This window comes from Suillus fuscotomentosus, assembly GCF_016647785.1.
Source record: "Suillus fuscotomentosus strain FC203 chromosome Unknown F5891scaffold_8, whole genome shotgun sequence".
NCBI lineage: Eukaryota > Fungi > Basidiomycota > Agaricomycetes > Boletales > Suillaceae > Suillus > Suillus fuscotomentosus.
In genome coordinates this window covers 466,818-486,047 of record NW_024539520.1, presented here as the reverse complement: position 1 = coordinate 486,047, position 19,230 = coordinate 466,818, and the positions used below count along the sequence as shown (strand labels likewise).

The 19,230-nt window shown below is 41.6% G+C and overlaps 2 protein-coding genes across 2 annotated transcripts; both read right to left on the bottom strand.

Annotated features, from left to right (window-relative positions):
- Nucleotides 1-3,359: 3,359 nt before the first annotated feature.
- On the bottom strand, nt 3,360-4,939 carry F5891DRAFT_1183647 (uncharacterized protein; the record flags this gene model as incomplete). Its single annotated transcript, XM_041366320.1, has 4 exons — nt 3,360-3,485; nt 3,679-4,039; nt 4,104-4,341; nt 4,663-4,939. The coding sequence occupies 4 exons, from the start codon at nt 4,937-4,939 to the stop codon at nt 3,360-3,362; spliced, it is 1,002 nt and encodes a 333-aa protein (XP_041230561.1).
- A 3,261-nt stretch (nt 4,940-8,200) lies between these two features.
- Nucleotides 8,201-9,016, bottom strand: F5891DRAFT_976562 (uncharacterized protein; the record flags this gene model as incomplete). The annotated part of the gene is made up of 5 exons (XM_041376623.1): nt 8,201-8,227; nt 8,278-8,335; nt 8,507-8,633; nt 8,672-8,876; nt 8,933-9,016. The coding sequence occupies 5 exons, from the start codon at nt 9,014-9,016 to the stop codon at nt 8,201-8,203; spliced, it is 501 nt and encodes a 166-aa protein (XP_041230560.1).
- Nucleotides 9,017-19,230: the final 10,214 nt, after the last annotated feature.

The following is a 19,230-nucleotide window of genomic DNA, read 5'->3' as shown; positions in this document are numbered from 1 at the left end:
ATCATGATTCTCAATGAAATAATGGCAATTTTTTCCAAACAACAACATTGAAGAAATATGCTATATTTAGTTGTTGAAAATAATTATAATTTCATTGCTTACAGTTTTGAGAACTTGGAACTTAGATATTTTGAAAATGATCTAGACTACTGGATGCCTTAATGTTAACCATAACCATTACAAATAGTGTGTAAGTGAACCTCAGTATTACCCTGATCATCCCACAGAAGTTCAGAATCATGGTGGATCTGATGGAATGGTAGCCTGCACCTGGCACTAATGCTGGAGATGGTCATAGGATCAACATAGGCACAGCATTCAACAATGCAGGTCCCAGTGGTCCCAGTGCAATCACTTCCCATGTCATATGCTCCAGCTCTGCTCATGTCAATGCAGTCAATGACTAGGCCCAAGATCAGGAGGAGAAGGATGATGACAATGATAACAGAGATGACAGTGGAGCCAGTGACCATAATCACAATGACAAAGACTGCAATGAGGAAAAAGAAAAAGAAGAAGAAGAAGGTGATAATGATAAGGATGACAGTGGGAGAGCAGGGAGGCACAGTGACAGGACTACAGCTGCAATATCCACTGTTGCACAAGGTGGAAGGGGCAGGAGAGGAGGAAGAGGTGGTACTAGAGGTGGCACCACAGAATAGTTACTTGTGGCCCTGGGCTAGGCTTTGAAAGGCAGGTCACGTCTAATATTATGTAGTCAGTCCAGATTGCTGTGAATACCAGGAATACTCACCAATTCTTTTCTCCTAGATACTGATGATGCAATGGGTAGGCTGCAGAGAATGATTTGACTTGATTACACCTGTGGCTAATGCTTCCTTCATTAGATATTGACATGAATTATCTTGTGTCTCCATGGAATCAGTGCGTTGTTTATGGCCAAAGTCAGGCCATTGACACTGGAGGTAGGTTTTGATATCGTCATATTTCGGTTGTTCCCCTATATGCTGATGCAATGGTGGGCAGAGGAGTTGCCTGGTGGGTGTCTTGTTTACCTGGCAAGATCTAGTTGGCCGCAGTTTGACCTCCCAGCTTGTGGGCAGCTCATTCCATGTCTGAGTCACTGGCACTGGGGGTGTTTTCACTGATGTAAGATGATGGAACCATGACTAAATGCAGCAACTGCTCTGATTTTAGAGAGTTGAAGGAATATGCCTATCCTGGTTGTCCTTATGTCCTGTACTTCACGAAGTCAAATTTGCACCCCTGTGTCAGCAATCTAGGCCCGGGTGAATTTTGGTGTCCCCCATATTGGAGCCACAGGTGTTCCAATATACTGCCAGTGAGTCAGTTACAACTGAATCCTGGGCTTGCAGGTGACTCTGATTTGTTGACAGTACTGAGTGATTGCATAAGGTGTCTACTCCACTGTCTGAAGTCACACCCACCTACTGGTGTTTCACACTATTGCCTTAAAACTTGGTGAATACTTGGAGCTTCTGTTGTGCTGTCAGTTGGAGGCAGAATTTTCGCCTTGCAAAAACATGGTAAGTATTATTTCACTTAACCTAAGCTGATGTATGACTGACATCAAATATATGTCAGTTGCAGTGTATCACCATTGAACTGGTCACTGGAGCTGCCTGCCTGCCTGCCTAATATCTGTACCTGTGTCCACAATGCCCTGGCCTTTGTAAAGGCCAGAAGAGAGACTAATTTGTTAGTTCTGTTAAACACACATGCAGATTATGAGAACAGTAAGCTGGTCTACAGTGTTGACAAACATGGAAATGCCTGGACTCAGGATACCTTGGAGGTGGGCCTAGGCTGACTCTTCCTGTTTTCTTTTGTTGACCTGGATCTCAGGTGCTCTGTTATTACTTAGGCCTAGAATTGTGGAGGCGGTCCCTGGACATGATTGACATGAAAACTGGTTGCTCACCATTATAGTTTTTGGACTGGGGCAAACAGCATTGAAAGCAGTAGGTGAAGGGAGCAAAGGTGAATATTTTTTTGAAGACATAGTACTCATGTATAGGCATGGAGTTCGTGTAAGGCAATTGGTGTTGTTAGCATCTAAGACGAGCTTTGCGGTCATTCCAAAGTAAAGGAGGCAATGGTCTTTCAAGACCTGTATGTACTTGTTGAGGCAAGAGATCTCTGCAAGATGACTCAAGGATGCTTGATTCACTCAACCTGCTCTATCTGCAAAGGCTCTCGAATCAGAGGGAAGGAATGAAGAAGACAGCAACACTACTCTGGAGGAAGTGGATTGGCATGATCGAGATACAGCCTGTGAAACAAACACATTAGTGATGACAGGTCAGACAGCAGATAAAATAGAGTCATACCATAAAGGGGTTATTATTCTCTTACTTGGAGGCCTGCTATACAATGTAGACCATCAGCTTTAGCAGAGTTCTGTTTAAGTGTGCAACTGACAGGCTTGTGAATGACCTCCATGGTATCAAGAATCAGAGCTTAAGATGAGGTTATCTGCAAGTTGGAGTCGTAATACATCTCACTACTGCCTTTGAATGATAATTAAACAGGTGCAGGTGTAGGCTCCTGTATGGCATGATGAATACAATGTAAGACAAGGAGATACTGAGTGTTAAATTTACAATGACAGCCTTGAAGGTCTGATGTAACACCAATACTTGTACAAATGCAAGAGGGGAGGTCTGCAAGACATTGACATGGTTGTTGGAGAAACTGTCCTGCACAGAAATAGGTTGCAAAGGAGCCTGAATGGCCTCCATGGCAAATTGTTACATGCGGCTGTCAGAAGAACACATATCACAAGGGATGCTGTCAGGCTGTTCAGTGAAACAGATTGCAAAATCTATGCCATCCATGCAAATTATAGTGAAGTATTATTAATATTCTTCACCATAGACTACATCATACAACTCTTCCAGACAGTTCTCCTGCCCTGTCCTCACTCTACAGAAGGTTACAATAGTATTCTTGTCAGTGACAAAGAAAACATGAGATTCTTTTCTATCTCAACCTGTGTGACCCATCATCTGGTTGTTGACTATGAGTCCATATGGTGGCCTAAAGATCACCAGAAATTGGACATTGGATCTATCTATGCCCTGGGCAAAATCTATGGTGTAGACCATTATCTTCCACTCTCTCCTGTCTCACAAGTCGAGATTGTAAGCTTTAGTATTTTCAGGCTCCCACAGGTTGCTATGATAGACTGCACACTTGTGTTGAGTTGTGAAGTGTTCTGTGTTGCTTTGTGAGTAGAAAAATATGAGCATCTGTTCTTCATCAACCAGATGTCCTTTCAAAGCAGAAACCAGGTGGCCCAATGATTAATATGCTGCCATGGGATGGACAGGGACTACATGGATTCTGATCTCTGAATGGTTTGTCAATGACCTGATCTAGGTGATGTCCTTGGCCTTGAGGCCAAATGGCTTAATGAAGAGCTTCAGATGGTGAGGTGGTATGGTGGCCGACAAGAGGATGATCTGCATACTGATGTTACCAAATTGCTTAGCCAAAACTTTCTATTTGCCGGTATAATTGGGATGGCAATTGATGATGTTGTGAAATTCGTCCATAAAGACCCTCTTGAATTTTCGTCCAAGGAGGGAGGTCAGGAGACTGTCAAAGACAGATGTGTAGCTGTAGAAGGTGATACAGTTTTTTGTACCTAGCAAATATATTGGACGAACAATGTTCCACCTGAATGAAAAAAACCTGAATGTTGTCTGGCATGTCTTTGGAGTGGGAGTAGTTGTGGTATCGAAGGCCAGCAGCAATAGTTTTGGCATACTTGACATGATCTGGCATATGCTTCAACACAATGTTTTCGTCCATGAGGGCAGAACAGCGCTGTTTGAAGTCATGCAGGATCACCTGTATGCCTTCTTGCAGTTTATCCATCTCCATGGTTTGGGTGCTAATGATGATGGATTTGATGTCAGCATCAACATGGACATTTGGTTCCTTCACCTGATTAAAGGCGAGTGAGGATGCATACTGCTGCATCTCGTAGATGAAGTTAAAGGTGGTGCGAGGACTGAGACATAGGACACACTCATGAATTTGAGCAACACAACTTTAGTGCAGTGCAAGAACAACATCAGTCAGCAGAGCCAAAATTAATTGGAAGGCAAGCTCACTCATAATTGTCAGCATGAACAGAGTCAGTATCTTTGTCTTTATCCAAGAGGACTTCGAGGAGGGAGGTCACATTGCAAAGGTACTTGAGCTTTGCGAGGTCTGGGGTAAAATAGGCAGCTTCGGTGAAATTTCCATCTACACAGAGAGCCCTCAACCAGACAGCTCTCTGAATTGAGTTTGCCCAATGATCAGTGACACATAGGGCTGGGTCTGTGTTGACCAAAGACAAGTTGTCTGCTGAGGTGAAAGTGCAAATGAGAATTGCAATGGGGGGAATCCAAGGTGAATTTGAATGATATTGTGGATCAACTGTATCATAAAGTTGGGATATTCTTGGTTGCCATCTGACACAGGCCTCCAATGATTGTTCCTAAGAATTCCGTGGCTGTCAATTGTGAGTCAAAAAGAGCTAATATAAGACTCCTCACTGGTCTTGAGGTATGGTGTTGCCGTACAACAGGACATTTAAAAGTGTTAACTTGTGAGGGTGATAATCCAAGATCCTTGATGCTTTGGTCATGTGGTCTTAGATGGCTCCAGCAAGACGAGATAAAAGACCACCATGCTCCTCTGGAGAATGTTTTTTCTTGATTGCATCCACTGCCTGTCTCTGAACTGGATTCATGCAGATGTTAGGCATGAACTTGACCCAACCCATGCATTGAACAAGGGGAGTCCGCTCTTGTTCAGTATCAGGAGCAATAACCAGGAGTACATCATGAGCAGGTAAGAACTTGGCCTGAAGAGTGGCTTTCAAGTTGGGTTGAATGCCTGGTACTATGTTCTGGCTGATCTTAAGATATGAGTTTCTTATCCCAGTAAAGATATGCTGCATAAGGTAAGAACAGTACAGGACCTCTCCCAAAATGCTGTAGGCATGTTTTTTCCTACCATGGTTTTGCATTGTCTCCAGATCTTTCACGCAATAAGTACATTCAACCGATGCTGTACAGGCCAGACCTTCACTTGGTTTCATTATCAGCTGCACAGGTGGTCCTCCAGGAGCTGTGTTAAGAATGTGCTCAAGGATTGAATCTGAAGGGCTTGGCTTCAGCTCGTGTGCTGCGCCCCTTACCTAAGTACGTGCCCCCAACTTCCGAAGGCTGTTGAACAATGTCCGAAGGCTGCTGGACGATGTCCGGAGGTTGTTGGTTGATGTCCGGAGTCCGATGTCTGATGTGCGGGAAAACTGACAGATGTTCAGGAACGGGTGATAAGACTAATCCAGATGTTATCCAAACTAGAAAGGAAATGATGGAGGACTACCAGAGGTAGAGGCAGAGGTGACAAGTCTATAGGAGTCAATCCTAAGACAAGCGGAGGTCGACAAGAGAGAACTCAAGTTGGATGGAGGAGGGAATGAGCAGAGTCTAAGATAATATTTGAACTAAGGAAGTACAGAGATTCTACAGAGTTTATATACTACTAAGGACTTATTGGAGAAATAAGACACACAGTTCAAAGCTATGCGAGGCTGTGGACGGAGTGTATAGAAAAGTCAAACACTAGTCTGTCGGAAAATAGTAAATGAAGCCAGAAATGAGAACAGAGGAAAATAAAGGCAGAAATGAAACGAGGTACAGAAAATGATTTATAGTCTAACTGGAGTAGGAATATACAAAGGGATAAGGCACAGAAGATAGATGCAGGTCGGATCTGAATATAGATAGAAGTCAGCCAGATCTGGATGTCTGGAAATGATGTGTGTGATAGGTCCGTGTCCGGAATGTGGGATATGACAAGCTGATAACTTGACGTGTTCTGGTTTCATATACAAATTGCACTCAGAGCAAAAAGTCACACAAGCCTCCAGATCTGAAGATGGTACCTGAAAACAGAGGATGGTGATTTCTGTTGAGATAATGCTGAATCTGAGAAGTGATGAACATGCCTTATAAGATGGGTGGGCAGTTTTCCTGTGGCCAGCAATAATCTCGACTGTCAATGTCATGCCACAAGAATAGCAGATTAGAATTTTAAGAGACTTTTGTGCAGGATTTGTCCACTGATCCAATTTTTTTTATTTCTACTGTGTCAAAATGTATAGTAAGAATGCTGACTGTATCATTATTATTTCAAAACAAATCTTGCATAATGCAACACTCCAGAACTGCCAGTGTATTAGCATATGGTGTTGCATTGTAGACTAGAACCCCTTCTTTAGTTTGTGTGGACCAAGTGTTGCTCTAGGCTATTACACATCATGGGACAAACCATGAGGATTCATTTAAATGTCATATGGCTGCTTACTTGAACTGATACTTTCCACACAAGAGATCAACAAATATCTCATGCTGCCTTTAGTATATGTACAACAAAAAATTGATAGGTGCGCAAGAAAAGCATATGTATTGTAGCAGAACATTATAAGTTGACGTACTCTTCAGGAGTCCATGACGACCAGTTGAATGCGGGGCTGAGGAGCACAAGCCATCACAAAAGATTGTGCTAGGCCAGTTTAGCCATTTGCCTTGTTGCAACAGCTATCAAGGCATGAATGAAGACATGAAACACTGTATCTGGGGTGGAGTCGTTTATTCCTTCCAAAGCCCTCATAGATTCTATGTGCTCCATAATAACAGCATCATAGTTGGATGAGTAATGGGCCTCTAGCTGTGCTTGGTACTCATCGACAGACCTGTGTTGCAGGAACTCCTTAACATATTGCAGGGCTGCTTCGTGCTCCTCGCTAATATTAAGATTTCACCCAGAAGGCAGCAGCAGCAGCAGTGGCTTATGAACAGCAGGAGCAGTGGAAGATAAATGTGGATGCATTCCCTGAATGAGAGTTTTTTAGGCTTCATGAGGCAGAGCACCATTCCTAATGTTCCACTGTCTGAGGCTATTGGCGTATACCTCAACTTGGACCACATAATGTGACAGAAGAAGGGTCTTCATTTGGTTTTTATAATGATCGATCAACCTGTGCCTCATGAACTCTTGCCACAGTCATTTGCACAGTTGGTCTATAGTTTTGCCCTGCTTAAGAATGTCATGTTTGACGGTCATCTCAACATCTAAAGGCGATGGTAATGAGTTTTAGAATGGTGTTTAGTTCCACAATCCATAATGAGTTGTGCTCACTGAGATCGATGTCTTAGTCATTTATGTGGCCATCTTCCTCATCCCCCTAAGGTGGTGGTGGAGGAAGAGGAGGAGGACTAGGAGGAGGAGAAGTCATGTTCTCCACATCTTTATCTGTAAAGTTCAAGTATTCACATAATCTCAAACACAACTTGAGTTGAACAAGGAATGTCTCACTGGCCCACTGGGAAGTCTGGTCTGTAGTGCTCTTTGGCTCCTTCACATTTTGATGAGATGGTTCAGAAGATACAGGATGATTGTCTTCTTCCATATTCATATCTGCTGGATCCAATAATAGTGGGATATATTGCTGTTTAAAGGAGTCGAGAAATTCACTCACTAGAAGTAGCATTGTGCCCACTCATAGCACCCTGCTGTATGTTTGCATTGGTGGCTCTCCCTGGTTGTCCTGCACATGGTTGGGTTTGTCTGTGAACATCAGTACACCTCAAACAATGTTGTAATGAATGGAAAGGAACACCCAGGTTTAACATCCTTCTGATCTTTCATGGGCATTACATGATTGACCTGCTTCATTATATATTATAAGCAGAAGGCCTACCAAAGTGGGGTGTAAGTGTGATTGGCCAACATTAGGATGTCTTATTACATTAGCCCAACTATATTTCATCGTACTCATATCTTTGGTGAGTGTATTGGTCAGCATCAAAATAATATCTGTGTGGCGTTTAAGTTTGTTGAACTGGCCAAACATGTAAGCAAACACATACATCATTGAGACACATTTGATGAGGATGAGTTCCATGAAGACAAGTAGCAGGTGGTAAGAAAAATGTGGCTGGAACTGATGTACTATGAAAGCAATGCTTGCAGAGATACAGTGATGTTGTTGGTGTCAGTTGTTGGATACTGATAATTGAAAGTCAATCAAGGAAAGAATATACAATAGTACAAATTTCCTCAGCAGGTTGAAAGAATCCACATTGTTAATTAAAGCACCGCAAGAGAAAAACCACAGGAAGGATTCCCCAGTATCACTGATCAATTGCTTCTACAGCTTGAGGATGATCATGAGGAACTAGAATACATGAGTCAGCAGTTAAGGTGTGACTCATTCATAGTACTTACCTCATCTATTGCAGCGGAGATGTACTTTCCATTGACATAACCTGTAAACAGATCACCACTGTCGTTGTCTGTGTGATTTGTGATCACAATGACAATGTGAGGCCAGATTCACTGTTTCTAAAGATCATGCACCAATATGAATGTGTCTTTGAGATACTCCGTTAGCTTCTGGGGCATTGCAATGTCAAACAACACCTCTTCATAATGCAGCCCCACTCAGGGAAAGTACAGTTGAATGAACTGATATGCTAGTTTGAAAGGTCCACCGGTAGTATCATCATCGACCATATTGAGATGCAGGAAAAGCACCATAGAGGACGACAGCCTGCTCTTGTAAAAACCGTGTACAACCAATGCTATTCAATCAGAATCCAAGATAGCTTATGTTAATTACTCATGAAGTATGGCTCTTGGTTCTCGTCGTCTCTCTGCCATCCAATGTGGCACATGAGGCATCTGAAGATGATGTTCTCAGCCTGGACTGTGCATTGGAACAATCTTGGAATATCCAAGCAATTCACACAAGTGATTTGCGGATAATCATTGCAACAGATCAGTAAGTTTGGCCTATTGGACCCATCCTGACATATGATGCAAAACTATGTGATGTGAATTGTCTTTTGATGAGCCATTTGTAGAAAGACGGAATACTCACATTGTTATGCTCAGAACTATCCTGGTCTATCTCCATGTTCTGAGTTGTTGTGGTCACAAAGTCCTGGTTAGGGACAGTAAGCATAATCCCAGGAGAAAAGCCTCTTAAGCAGTGGACTTTTTGGCGGTTATTTTCAATAAGGGCATGTTGGATGGGGAGTAGTGGCTAAAGTCATAATGGTCATGGATGTGAATAGGTGACACCGCTAGCAATTTCTTTCTGGCCATAAAGTCCAACACACAATGAACAATATGGAGCATTGAACTTCACATCACATCTCAAATTGTGAGCCTGATTTACCTCATTGTTGTGCCCAAACCAGTGTAATCATTGTGAACAGACCACACCTCAAACTTTATTGTTTTATTTCGCACCTGCCCATTGTGATTTCAATGCCCATCATTGTTGTGGTGCATTCATGTGGTACACTTGAATTTTCTTATTTTTAACCAGCCCACTGTCATTTTGACCCGCAACCACACTGGATCTTTCATTGTAATTTCCTGTGCGCTATACATATGCACATGTATATTTAATTCCATCTAATTAGTGGTACTTGAATTTATCTCAATAGATCAATAGACCTGCTGTCTCAATCAATGTACACATATTGGTTCTTGAAACTACATAGATATATTAATATTTGTGATGTCATATATATATATATGTAAGTGTGCTTGTGATCCTACAGATATATTCATTCACGCTGTCATTTAATACATTGATTTGATGTAATTGTATTTAAATAGTAGGGTGTTCTCAACTGTTGAGGCACGTCCTGTACTTTGGTTACAGATCACATGATCATTGTGACTTTGGTGTGTTTCACTGATGTGTTGCATTTGTTGATTTGTATTTGTTTTATTTGTTTGTATTTGGTTGTGGTTTATTTTTTGTTCACCTCATTCTTTCTTTCCTTTTTGTTCCTCTCTTTCCAACCACCCACCGTGTCCCTCCATTCAATGGAAGAACAGCTTCATTTACTCATATTTCCTTCTTCCATTTCTCCACATATTCCTCCCTCAAATAACATTTCCTTTTCTATTCTGACCTCTTAGCGCCCATCTTCCCATAATGGAAGGTGCCCCTAGCGGGGTAGTACCCAAGTGAGTGCTTTTTCAAATTTTATTTTGTGTTCTCTTCTCTCCTAGATTTGCATGTCCTCTTAAGTGGACTGACACCATTGTTTCTTTTATTTTTTGTCTTGGGTTTGCATGCCCTCCTGAGTAGACTGACACCTTTTTTTCTTTTTTCTTTTTTTCTTGGCTTTGCATGTCCTCCTAAGTGGACTGACACCTTTGTTGATTCTGTTTTCTTTCTTGGCTTTGCACATCCTCCCAAGTCAACTGACACCTTTGTGGTTTCTGTGGGCTCTTGGTTTTGCATGTTCATCTCAGTGGACTGATGTCTTCATGGGTTCTGGGGGTATTGACCTTTTTCTACACATCTCCCAACTGTCTATCATATAACTCCTCATATGAGGATATAAGTCTGGCTTTGGCCAGAGTTGTGGTAGGCAGGATGGCTTCCCCTCTGTCTTTTATAGGACAGAGTATCTGGCCTTAAGGCTGAGTTGGAGTTGGAGTTGGGGCCGTCCTATCATCTCATAGAATTGGTGCCTGTTTTGCTAGTCCCAACTGTCTACCACACAACTCCTTATACAAGGATGCGAGTCTGGCTTTGGCTAGCATTGTAATAGGTGGAGCAGCTCTCCCTATGGACTTGATAGAGCAGAGTATAATATCTGGCCCTAAGGCTGAGGTGTAGTTGGGGTTGTTGTCTTCTTTCACCAAGTCTCAGCAGTCAAGCACATGACTGCTGCTCTGGAAGGTAAAATTTCTTACTGATCTGAGATGATAATGCAGAGGTAACTGTTCTTCAGAATTATCATTATTAACAAGTACCATAAGACCGGCCCCTTGTAGTCAATAGATCAATTGCTGACTTCCTATTACTTTATAAGCCCTTTCTGAACTAAGGTGGTGTCCTCTGTTTCTCAGAGTATCTATTCATTTGCTATAACACTTGTGAGGAGTTATTTGTATTGTGCTGTTACTTCTTCTCATGTAGGAATGAGTTTATATGTGTTCTCTGGTTCTCTGTTCTGTTTTTCAATGGCTACTTCCTGAAGGTATGAATATAGTATTGGTGAAATGTCACCAGTGAACAAACAATTTTGAGGCAATATGTATTTTTATAAGTAAGCTAGATGCATACTATCTCAGTAGTATTAAACAATCACAGTAGGTGTCAGTTTCATACACAATGCCAGCACATACACCTGCCTTGTCCCATAAAGAGAAAGATGCACATGACAAAACATGTCCAACATAGGGTCAATAACTCCACCACACTAAATCTAATGTAAAAACAAAACAAAAAAACAAGACAAAAAAACAATTACATGTTCACTTCTCCCCCTAAGCAATTATATACCACATCACAAAATCTGTACCAGTCCCAATATTGTCGTCCCATGCTAAGGACTCATCAACCGCCTTTGCTGCCTCCTCCTTGATCTCCTTAGCTAGGCGTACTATAGCCCAAACATTTCAATATCTTAGTCTAGCATTTGTATCCTGTTATACAATGCCTCACATTGCTGGTTTCACCTTGTTTCTATCATGCTCTCCAATGTAAACTCAATGTCGTATTCATCAGCGTTGATCTGGTCGATGCTCCCACCTGCCATATCAAACATGTCAAATGCATCAAACATCATTTTATTCCAACCATTGGATAAAATGCTGATTTGCTGTCTGACGTGCATGTTGACCACCTATGTATTGTGGTCATGTCATATCCCGTGTTCTGCACCCAGACTTATCACATACATCATTTTCAGATTTCCAGATATTGATGAACTTTCAGATGAGCGATCAATACACTGAGATTTGGTTAGTGAATGCCATGCTTACCTATTTCGTCATGACATGTGGAATTTAACTGCTTTATGTCAGTGAAATCGACAATAAACTATGAGGTCACTGAGGACAACACTGAGAGTTTCATAGTGGTTGTCCACAACAATCATGCTTACTTATTGCGTCGACGATGATGGAACACGACAAACCACCAATCAATATGAATGGGTGGATGGCTGATAGTGTGACAAATATTGTGTTGTGTGCAATCATGTTTTTACAAGTTTGTGGATTGATTGTCCTGAGTTTCCAATGCTTAAAAATATTTCTACAGTACGCAGCACAGAATGTTCGATAAGACCATTCGCCACCAAGGTAAACATTCTCCTCCCCTCCCTCACCTCCTCCACTGAAACCCACATTAGGTGGATCAGTGCTATCCTATTATTCATTATCTTTATGTGTCTTCTGTTTTCATGATGATGTGTGGCATATACAATACATGCAATGTGGTATGCAGTGTATTTACTCAGTGGTATCTCCATGGATATTATGTACATATCGACTAGGATGGGAACCTTAACACTAGCATATCATGATTGGTGGAAAGAAACCGTAAGTCCCCAGAGCTGGAACCTCACACCCGCTTGCTAAACCTCATAGTCCTTTAGGGACCCACTATTACCCTCCTCAGTCCTGTCAATGGCTCAGAGGAGATTACACACCCTTTTGTAGCTCAGGAGTAGACAGCAGCAATCCTCTTCAATAGTCCGTATATGTATCTCCATCTCTTGTTTGTACACCGAAATGTGACCGCTTGTTGCCTGACTATATTTCAAGAGCAAATAATTGGTGATGTCAAGTTGCCTTCCTAATATTTCTTTTCTCGTCAGGTACCATCAATCTCTGTAGTGGTTTTGCCTGTATGGCTGTCCACCATCAATTATGTGGAACAATGTGCTGTTATGTGGGATTCCAGTGGCATCCCTTGCAGATTCTGATGTCCATGGGTCTTGGGAACAAAATTGTACAAACATCGAAAAATTCCCATCCAGCTCTTGTCAGGAGCAAAACCGCTATTCTCTACCAAATCTTCTTTGTAAGTGCCAATTCTAACAAAGAACATCACAGATCCAGGCATGCCTCCTGCCAATACAATTTTGAGGACCTAGACCTCTTTGACCTACCATGCTTCTGTTGTCTACAGTACCTCACCCTGCTTTCTGGTTCATTCTGATTTTCCTTACTCAAGTGTCACTTTACTGACACTAAGTATGAACCAGCCACCCTAAGTCATGAAATTGATATTGATACTCTAGATTTATGCTCTAGGCCAGGATGGCATATACCATCGTCTCCCATGTAAGTACTTGTGTTAGATACTGCAAGATACCTTACAGTGCACTGAAAATTCAATATCCAATATATTAATTAATTGGGTCTTTCATATTTTGCTATATAACATAATCAATTAAACAGACAAGGAACAAGCAAATGACCCACATGATGCATATGTTTGAAGAACTCCTGATACGAGGCACTTGGTAAACTAACTTGCCAGAACTCCTGTATTGTGAGATCCAAGATTGGTTTGAATGCATTGACATGTTACCTGCCCAGGAAGAACTTTGATCATACCATTCTCACAAGCTTCTTACAATGTTCAATCATGTAACACAGACAAATATATGCTGATTGTCCAATACCAAATAGATGTACATCAATGAATGGATAAAGGCATGATGTTCTATGATGATGGCCCTCACTATTGCTTACAGCTCAGCTTGAGGACAGGTCATGCCTTATGTCACCATTTATGCCTAGTGAAAACTGGACAATGCAGGGAGCATGTGAGAGTGTGGGAGAACATTACACAGAGTGTGGAAATTATGTAGATCTAGTTAATAGCAAATGACAAGTGTTTTCTTCTGAGCAAAATACATGCACTTTGCTGCTACTTGCATGTGCAGTGCGCAAAGTAAGAAGCTTCTTTAATCTAAACTCCATCTTAATACCATCAACACCTCTCTTGTTCCCTTATTGCCACTTGTCTCCATACAATGATGCCACACCAGCTAGTAATCCACTGAAGCCTTGGTCTTAACCACATCATTTTCAATAACCCAACTTCTCTTGCCAGACAACTTCAATATCTTCTCAATGCAAATTTCAGTAAACAACATTCAGGCTGATATGCACTTAACTATTGAACACTACGGGCCCCGGTGTATATATACATACTTCCTGCAATATTTCTCATCCTTTTGTTGACTGCTGACTGTCTGTATATCCAGCAGGCAGAGTCATTACATTGTGCTCCTCAGAGTATCCCAATGCATGTCCTGCCAGAGTACAGAACTGAGCATTCTCACTGTTATATACTACTGAGGACTTAATGGAGAATCAGTCAGTGCAGTCCAAAGCTATGTGAGGCTGTGGACAGAGCATATAGAAAAGTCAAACACTAACTTAAGGGAAAAGGCATGGAAGATAGATGTGGGTCGGATCCGGATGAAAGATAGAAGTCAGCTAGATCTAGAAATCCAGAAATGGCTTTGTGTGATAGGTCTGGGTCTGGAATGCGGGATATGACAGTATCTCCCTCTTAGGGCTGAGCCCACAAGGCTTCTGACTCAGAAGTCCAGTCCAGAGTTTGATGAAATGCAAGATGATGGGCGGAGCTTGGAAAAATAGAACTTGAGCATATAAGTAGGCCGGGATGCCCATGAGACATCTAACACATTCCCCCTAACTCCTATTACTGCTTAACATGTCTAACTCCACTTCTGGCAATAAGAAGTCCACCTGGCAACTCCTTAAAGAGAGGCAGGCGGAAATGATGGCCAAAATCACACGACTCGAGGCAGAAGAGGAACAGAAGTGGAAGGATATCGAGGAGACTTGGAAAAGGTTGGTTGAGCGGGAGTGGGAGTGTTTGGTAAAGGCTAGGGCGGATAACATGTTGGAGGTGAGTCGGATGAGGTTTTTGTGTTTTTCCGTAGGTTTACAATGTGTCAGTCCTCCGGTCCGGCGGATCCAGAGGTCGCATGTGAGATGTGCGTCAACAGGTGCAAGGCTTGCATCTGGGCAGAAGCGTCTAAGACGCCTAGGGTGAGTGATTGTTTTGTCCAGATCCGGATGATTACTGATGATTCTGAAAGATCTGAACTTGTGATCAGTGCCGCATGTCTAAGGAGAAGTGCATCGGTGGAAATCCGCCTGTCAAGGTGTTGGCCTGCAGAGGGAAAGGCAAGAAGTGTGTGCATCTAGAGAGATCTCCGAGCCCCAAGGGCAAAGTGAAAAGGCATCAGCAGAGTCCGGAGGACATTGACGACCACATGGAGATGATCTCCAGTCCCCGGACAGTCATTGGGGAGGATCAAGACTGGATGGAGTACAACGACCAGACCTGGGTCGGAGCCGCCAACAACATTGTGGCAGAATTGGCCCAGACCAATGGGCTGATGGAGAGGGGTATTGCAGTGGCGGAGGGAAGTAGGGCTGCGATGGACCAGGTGAGTGAGACTATGCTCCAATTCATGGAGTAGCAGAGAAAGTTTCAGACTCTCTTCATGGAGAGTCTGAGGAGCAGTTTCCGGATGCATGTGGAGGATGCTCTGGAGGAGGAAAATGCTGAGGAGAAAAGGAGGCCGGCGGATCCAGCGGAGATATGAAAATGGACTCTTAGGTAGTTGGATCTGAGGTCTGGCTGTCGGACACCTAAATAATGTACATATATGCATATCTTTCTTACTCTTTGTTAGAAGTTGGTCCCGGCTTATCTGGATATGCTGAGTGGAAATCCAATAGAAGTTCCGGCACATTTCTGAGTTCAGTTCCAAGTATCCAGGAAATTTCTTCATCTGTTCCTTCATATCCGGCCCAACATACTAAGTATAGTAGTTGACAGTGATGTCTCCGGTGGTCGATCTTTGAGTCCAAAATTTCAGAGATCTTGTATTCCGGTTCTCCGTCGACTAATACTGGAGGCGGAGGAGGTTGGATACGATTGGGAATGGTGTTCGGAGTTGCATGTTCTAACTGAGAGATATGGAATATGGGGTGTACAGATCATATAGTGTCCAAAAGATGGATGGTGAAGCAATGGGTACCAGGACGAGCGATGATGTCAGATGAACCAGGATTCTTTTCCGAGAGCTTTTTTGATGGTCGGGTTGAGCGGAAATATTTTGCTTTAACGAAGACCTGTTCTCCGACTTTGAAGTCTGGAGCAGGTTTCCATCTAGCATCTGCAGGTCCTTGATATTGTACTTGGGCATGGGACATTTCCTCTTGGAGGAATTGCTCATCTAAATCTATAGCATATTCCCAAGCACGGGTGGAGGAGAGATCACGCTCCAGATGTATAGAAATGTTTGTGTGATAACCCTTATTGGTGAAGAATGGTGAAACTCCGGTGGTAGCACCGGAGTGTTATTGTATGCAAACTCGGCCAAGGGGAGTAGTTCTGACCAATTATCCTGCTGATAGTTGTAGTAGATCTGGAGGTATTGTTTCTAGGGTTTGGTTGGCTCACTTGATTTGTCCGTCATGAGATTGAAAGTCTTTGCTTCAATACCAATGAATTTGACCCAGAATGGCTGTGAATCGACAAATTATATATTTAACCACAAGATAACGATATAATTATTGCATCTAAATACAGACCTGTGAGGCTTTTGGATGTTTGTCCACACGAATGCACTTTATTATTCCATACCATAAATCATTTTCATCTACTCCTTTGTGGCCTTTCTTGGGAGCATATACTGAAACACTGCATTTAATCAAAATCAGATCAACAATATTCTTATTCCAGAAGAAACATACCTTTGTCCAACTTTGTATTCAATTTTTGACTCAACTCCTTCATCTGATATAACAGAATAAACTATGATATCATTCCTGAATCAGAGAAAACTCTTAAAACTGGAACCATCAAAACAGACTTACTGATTGCTCTTGTAGTAGGCAAATCATTAAATTCCTTTTGTGTCATGCCTTTTGGCAACTCTGACATTATGGAATCAAATTTGATCAAAATTAACTAGACTCAAAGTGAGACTCTGAGAATATCTGGGTGGCACATGCTGTTTCAGAACATACAAATAAAGTTAGACTGCTTTTACTAGATGTACCCAAGTGTTCATGCTTTTTGACAGTCTCACACATTGCTCTTGATCCACAATACAAAATAAATATCAGATAGTTATTAGTAGATAGAATACCATCTCAATAACATGGCCCGAATTTTTATATATAGAAAAGTTGATCTGTTGTATTACTACAGCATGACCGAGCACCACTAGTCTATCTCACCTAGTGTTCGTGCATTTGTCACACTATATCACAGGTTGCCGACATTGCCAATTAGAAGTCCACTACACATACACAAGTTTGAGTTCATGCTTTGCTTTTGCAGTATGGCAGAATTTCAAAATGATGTAATGTCATGTAGTAGACTGTCACATCAGATAACATATCATTCACTTGCACATCAATAGTCTGCCAAATCAACATCAGAAATTGCTATTTTAGCTAGATATCTGTTAGGATCAATATTCTAAGCACTTTGAGATTAAAATCAGTGTGATTTTGCCTTCCTAACACTGATCAGTGTGCCAAATTGTCTCCAAACAGTGTATATTGTATCATAACACTTGCACAACACAATTATTCAAGAAATGAGAGATGTAGAAATACTCATTGACAATGCAGGATCATTTCATTTCTATATACCAAAATAATTTGTGATGATTTGTATGTGCTAGAGCAAAAGCACAAACACTAGATGAGCATGAACTCATAGGTACATCTAGTAAAAGCTTGTTTGATATTATTTCAATCAAATTCTGAACATTGAATTTTACTACATGCTTAATCTATTCATATCAATTTCCCACCAAGACCAAATTCAAGTTAACTCAGTCTAGAATGCTTGTATTTTTACAAACCTGGTCCAGCCAATTAGTCTGTGATTTAGTTTGAGGGTTTAGTTTATGACCATCAATTAATATATACTGTAAACTGGCGAAAAATGACGAAATACTATGGTAAAGTAAATCATCTCTTAGTTGCATAGCTAAAGAACCGGAAAATACCAAAGTGTCAAAGTCAGCAATAATTCATTGCCATTGCCGTCTTCTTCCTCCTTCTCCTCGTACTCCCCTTGTCCTTGTCCTTCTGCTGCTTGGTTATCATTAAGCACAAATATCCTGGGTATAATCGGTCATTGAAATGCTTTGTACTTGACAATCTCCTATGTTAAGTTCTACTTGCAATTGCATCCTTAGAGACCTAATATGTCAACTTCCTACATGCTTGCAAACCTCTGTGGAACAGGTGCAATGTATCCCTAGATTGTGCAATGTTTTACCAGTATCACACTAATTTGCTCTTCACTCATACAGATATGTGTGCGACAATCTCTTGTGCATCTTCTATATCTGAGCTTGTACATGGTCAGCTTTATATGGCATTGTTGAGAGTACGATGTAGGCGAGCTATGTGAACACTGTTTGCAACAGATGATGAGGAAAAGATGACAGTTAACATGCCAGTGTACAGCCATATCTTCTTGTAATTTACAAGACAAGTAAAATTTGGTTATAGCACAGCCCTTGATACCAAGTAGTTCATCCATGGTGCCATATGAGACATCATAGTAAGGTCAAAATGAGATATCAAAACATCAAATTTAATTTAATTTTTCTCCATATAAGTCTATTAATTGTTCAGTTTTCCCACTGACAGGTCTTTATGGCTAGTCCAATATTCTAAGTCATGGTACTCCTAATTTATATATCTTGTCATGACTGTGACAGTCTGCTGTGCCACATAATGTTTTTTTTTTCAACAGATGTTGGGCTTGTCCTGACTCGACACACAAGTTATACTGTTGTGACAGGCAAATAATATAATAGACCAGGTTTTGGAACCACAGGAATTTTTTGTGAGGATGTAGATCAAAATATCCAGTGGTTGGGGGTGGTCTGATGCTGGAGATCTCAGATATCAGCAAACATCTAATGAAGATTTTCTCCACCATTTCAAAGATCATAGAAGATGATGGACTAATTTTTGAAATACTAGGAATTTTCTGATGGTTGGAGGGTGGTTGTTAAGAATGTGCTCAATGGTCAAATCCAAAAGGCTTGGCTTCAGCCTGAGCTCGTGCGCTGCACCTCTTATCTGAGTATGTGCCTCTAACTTCCAAAGGCTGTTGAATGATGTCTGAAGATTGTCGTACAATGTCCGATGTGTGGGAATTCCAGTGGACATTTGGGAACGGGTGATAAGACTAATCCAGGCAATGTCCGAACTAGAAAGGAAACAGTGGAGGACTACCAGAGGTAGAGATGGAGGTGAGAAGTCTATAGGAGTCCATCCTAAGACTAACGGAGGATGATGAGAGGAGAAGCTCAAGTCAGATGG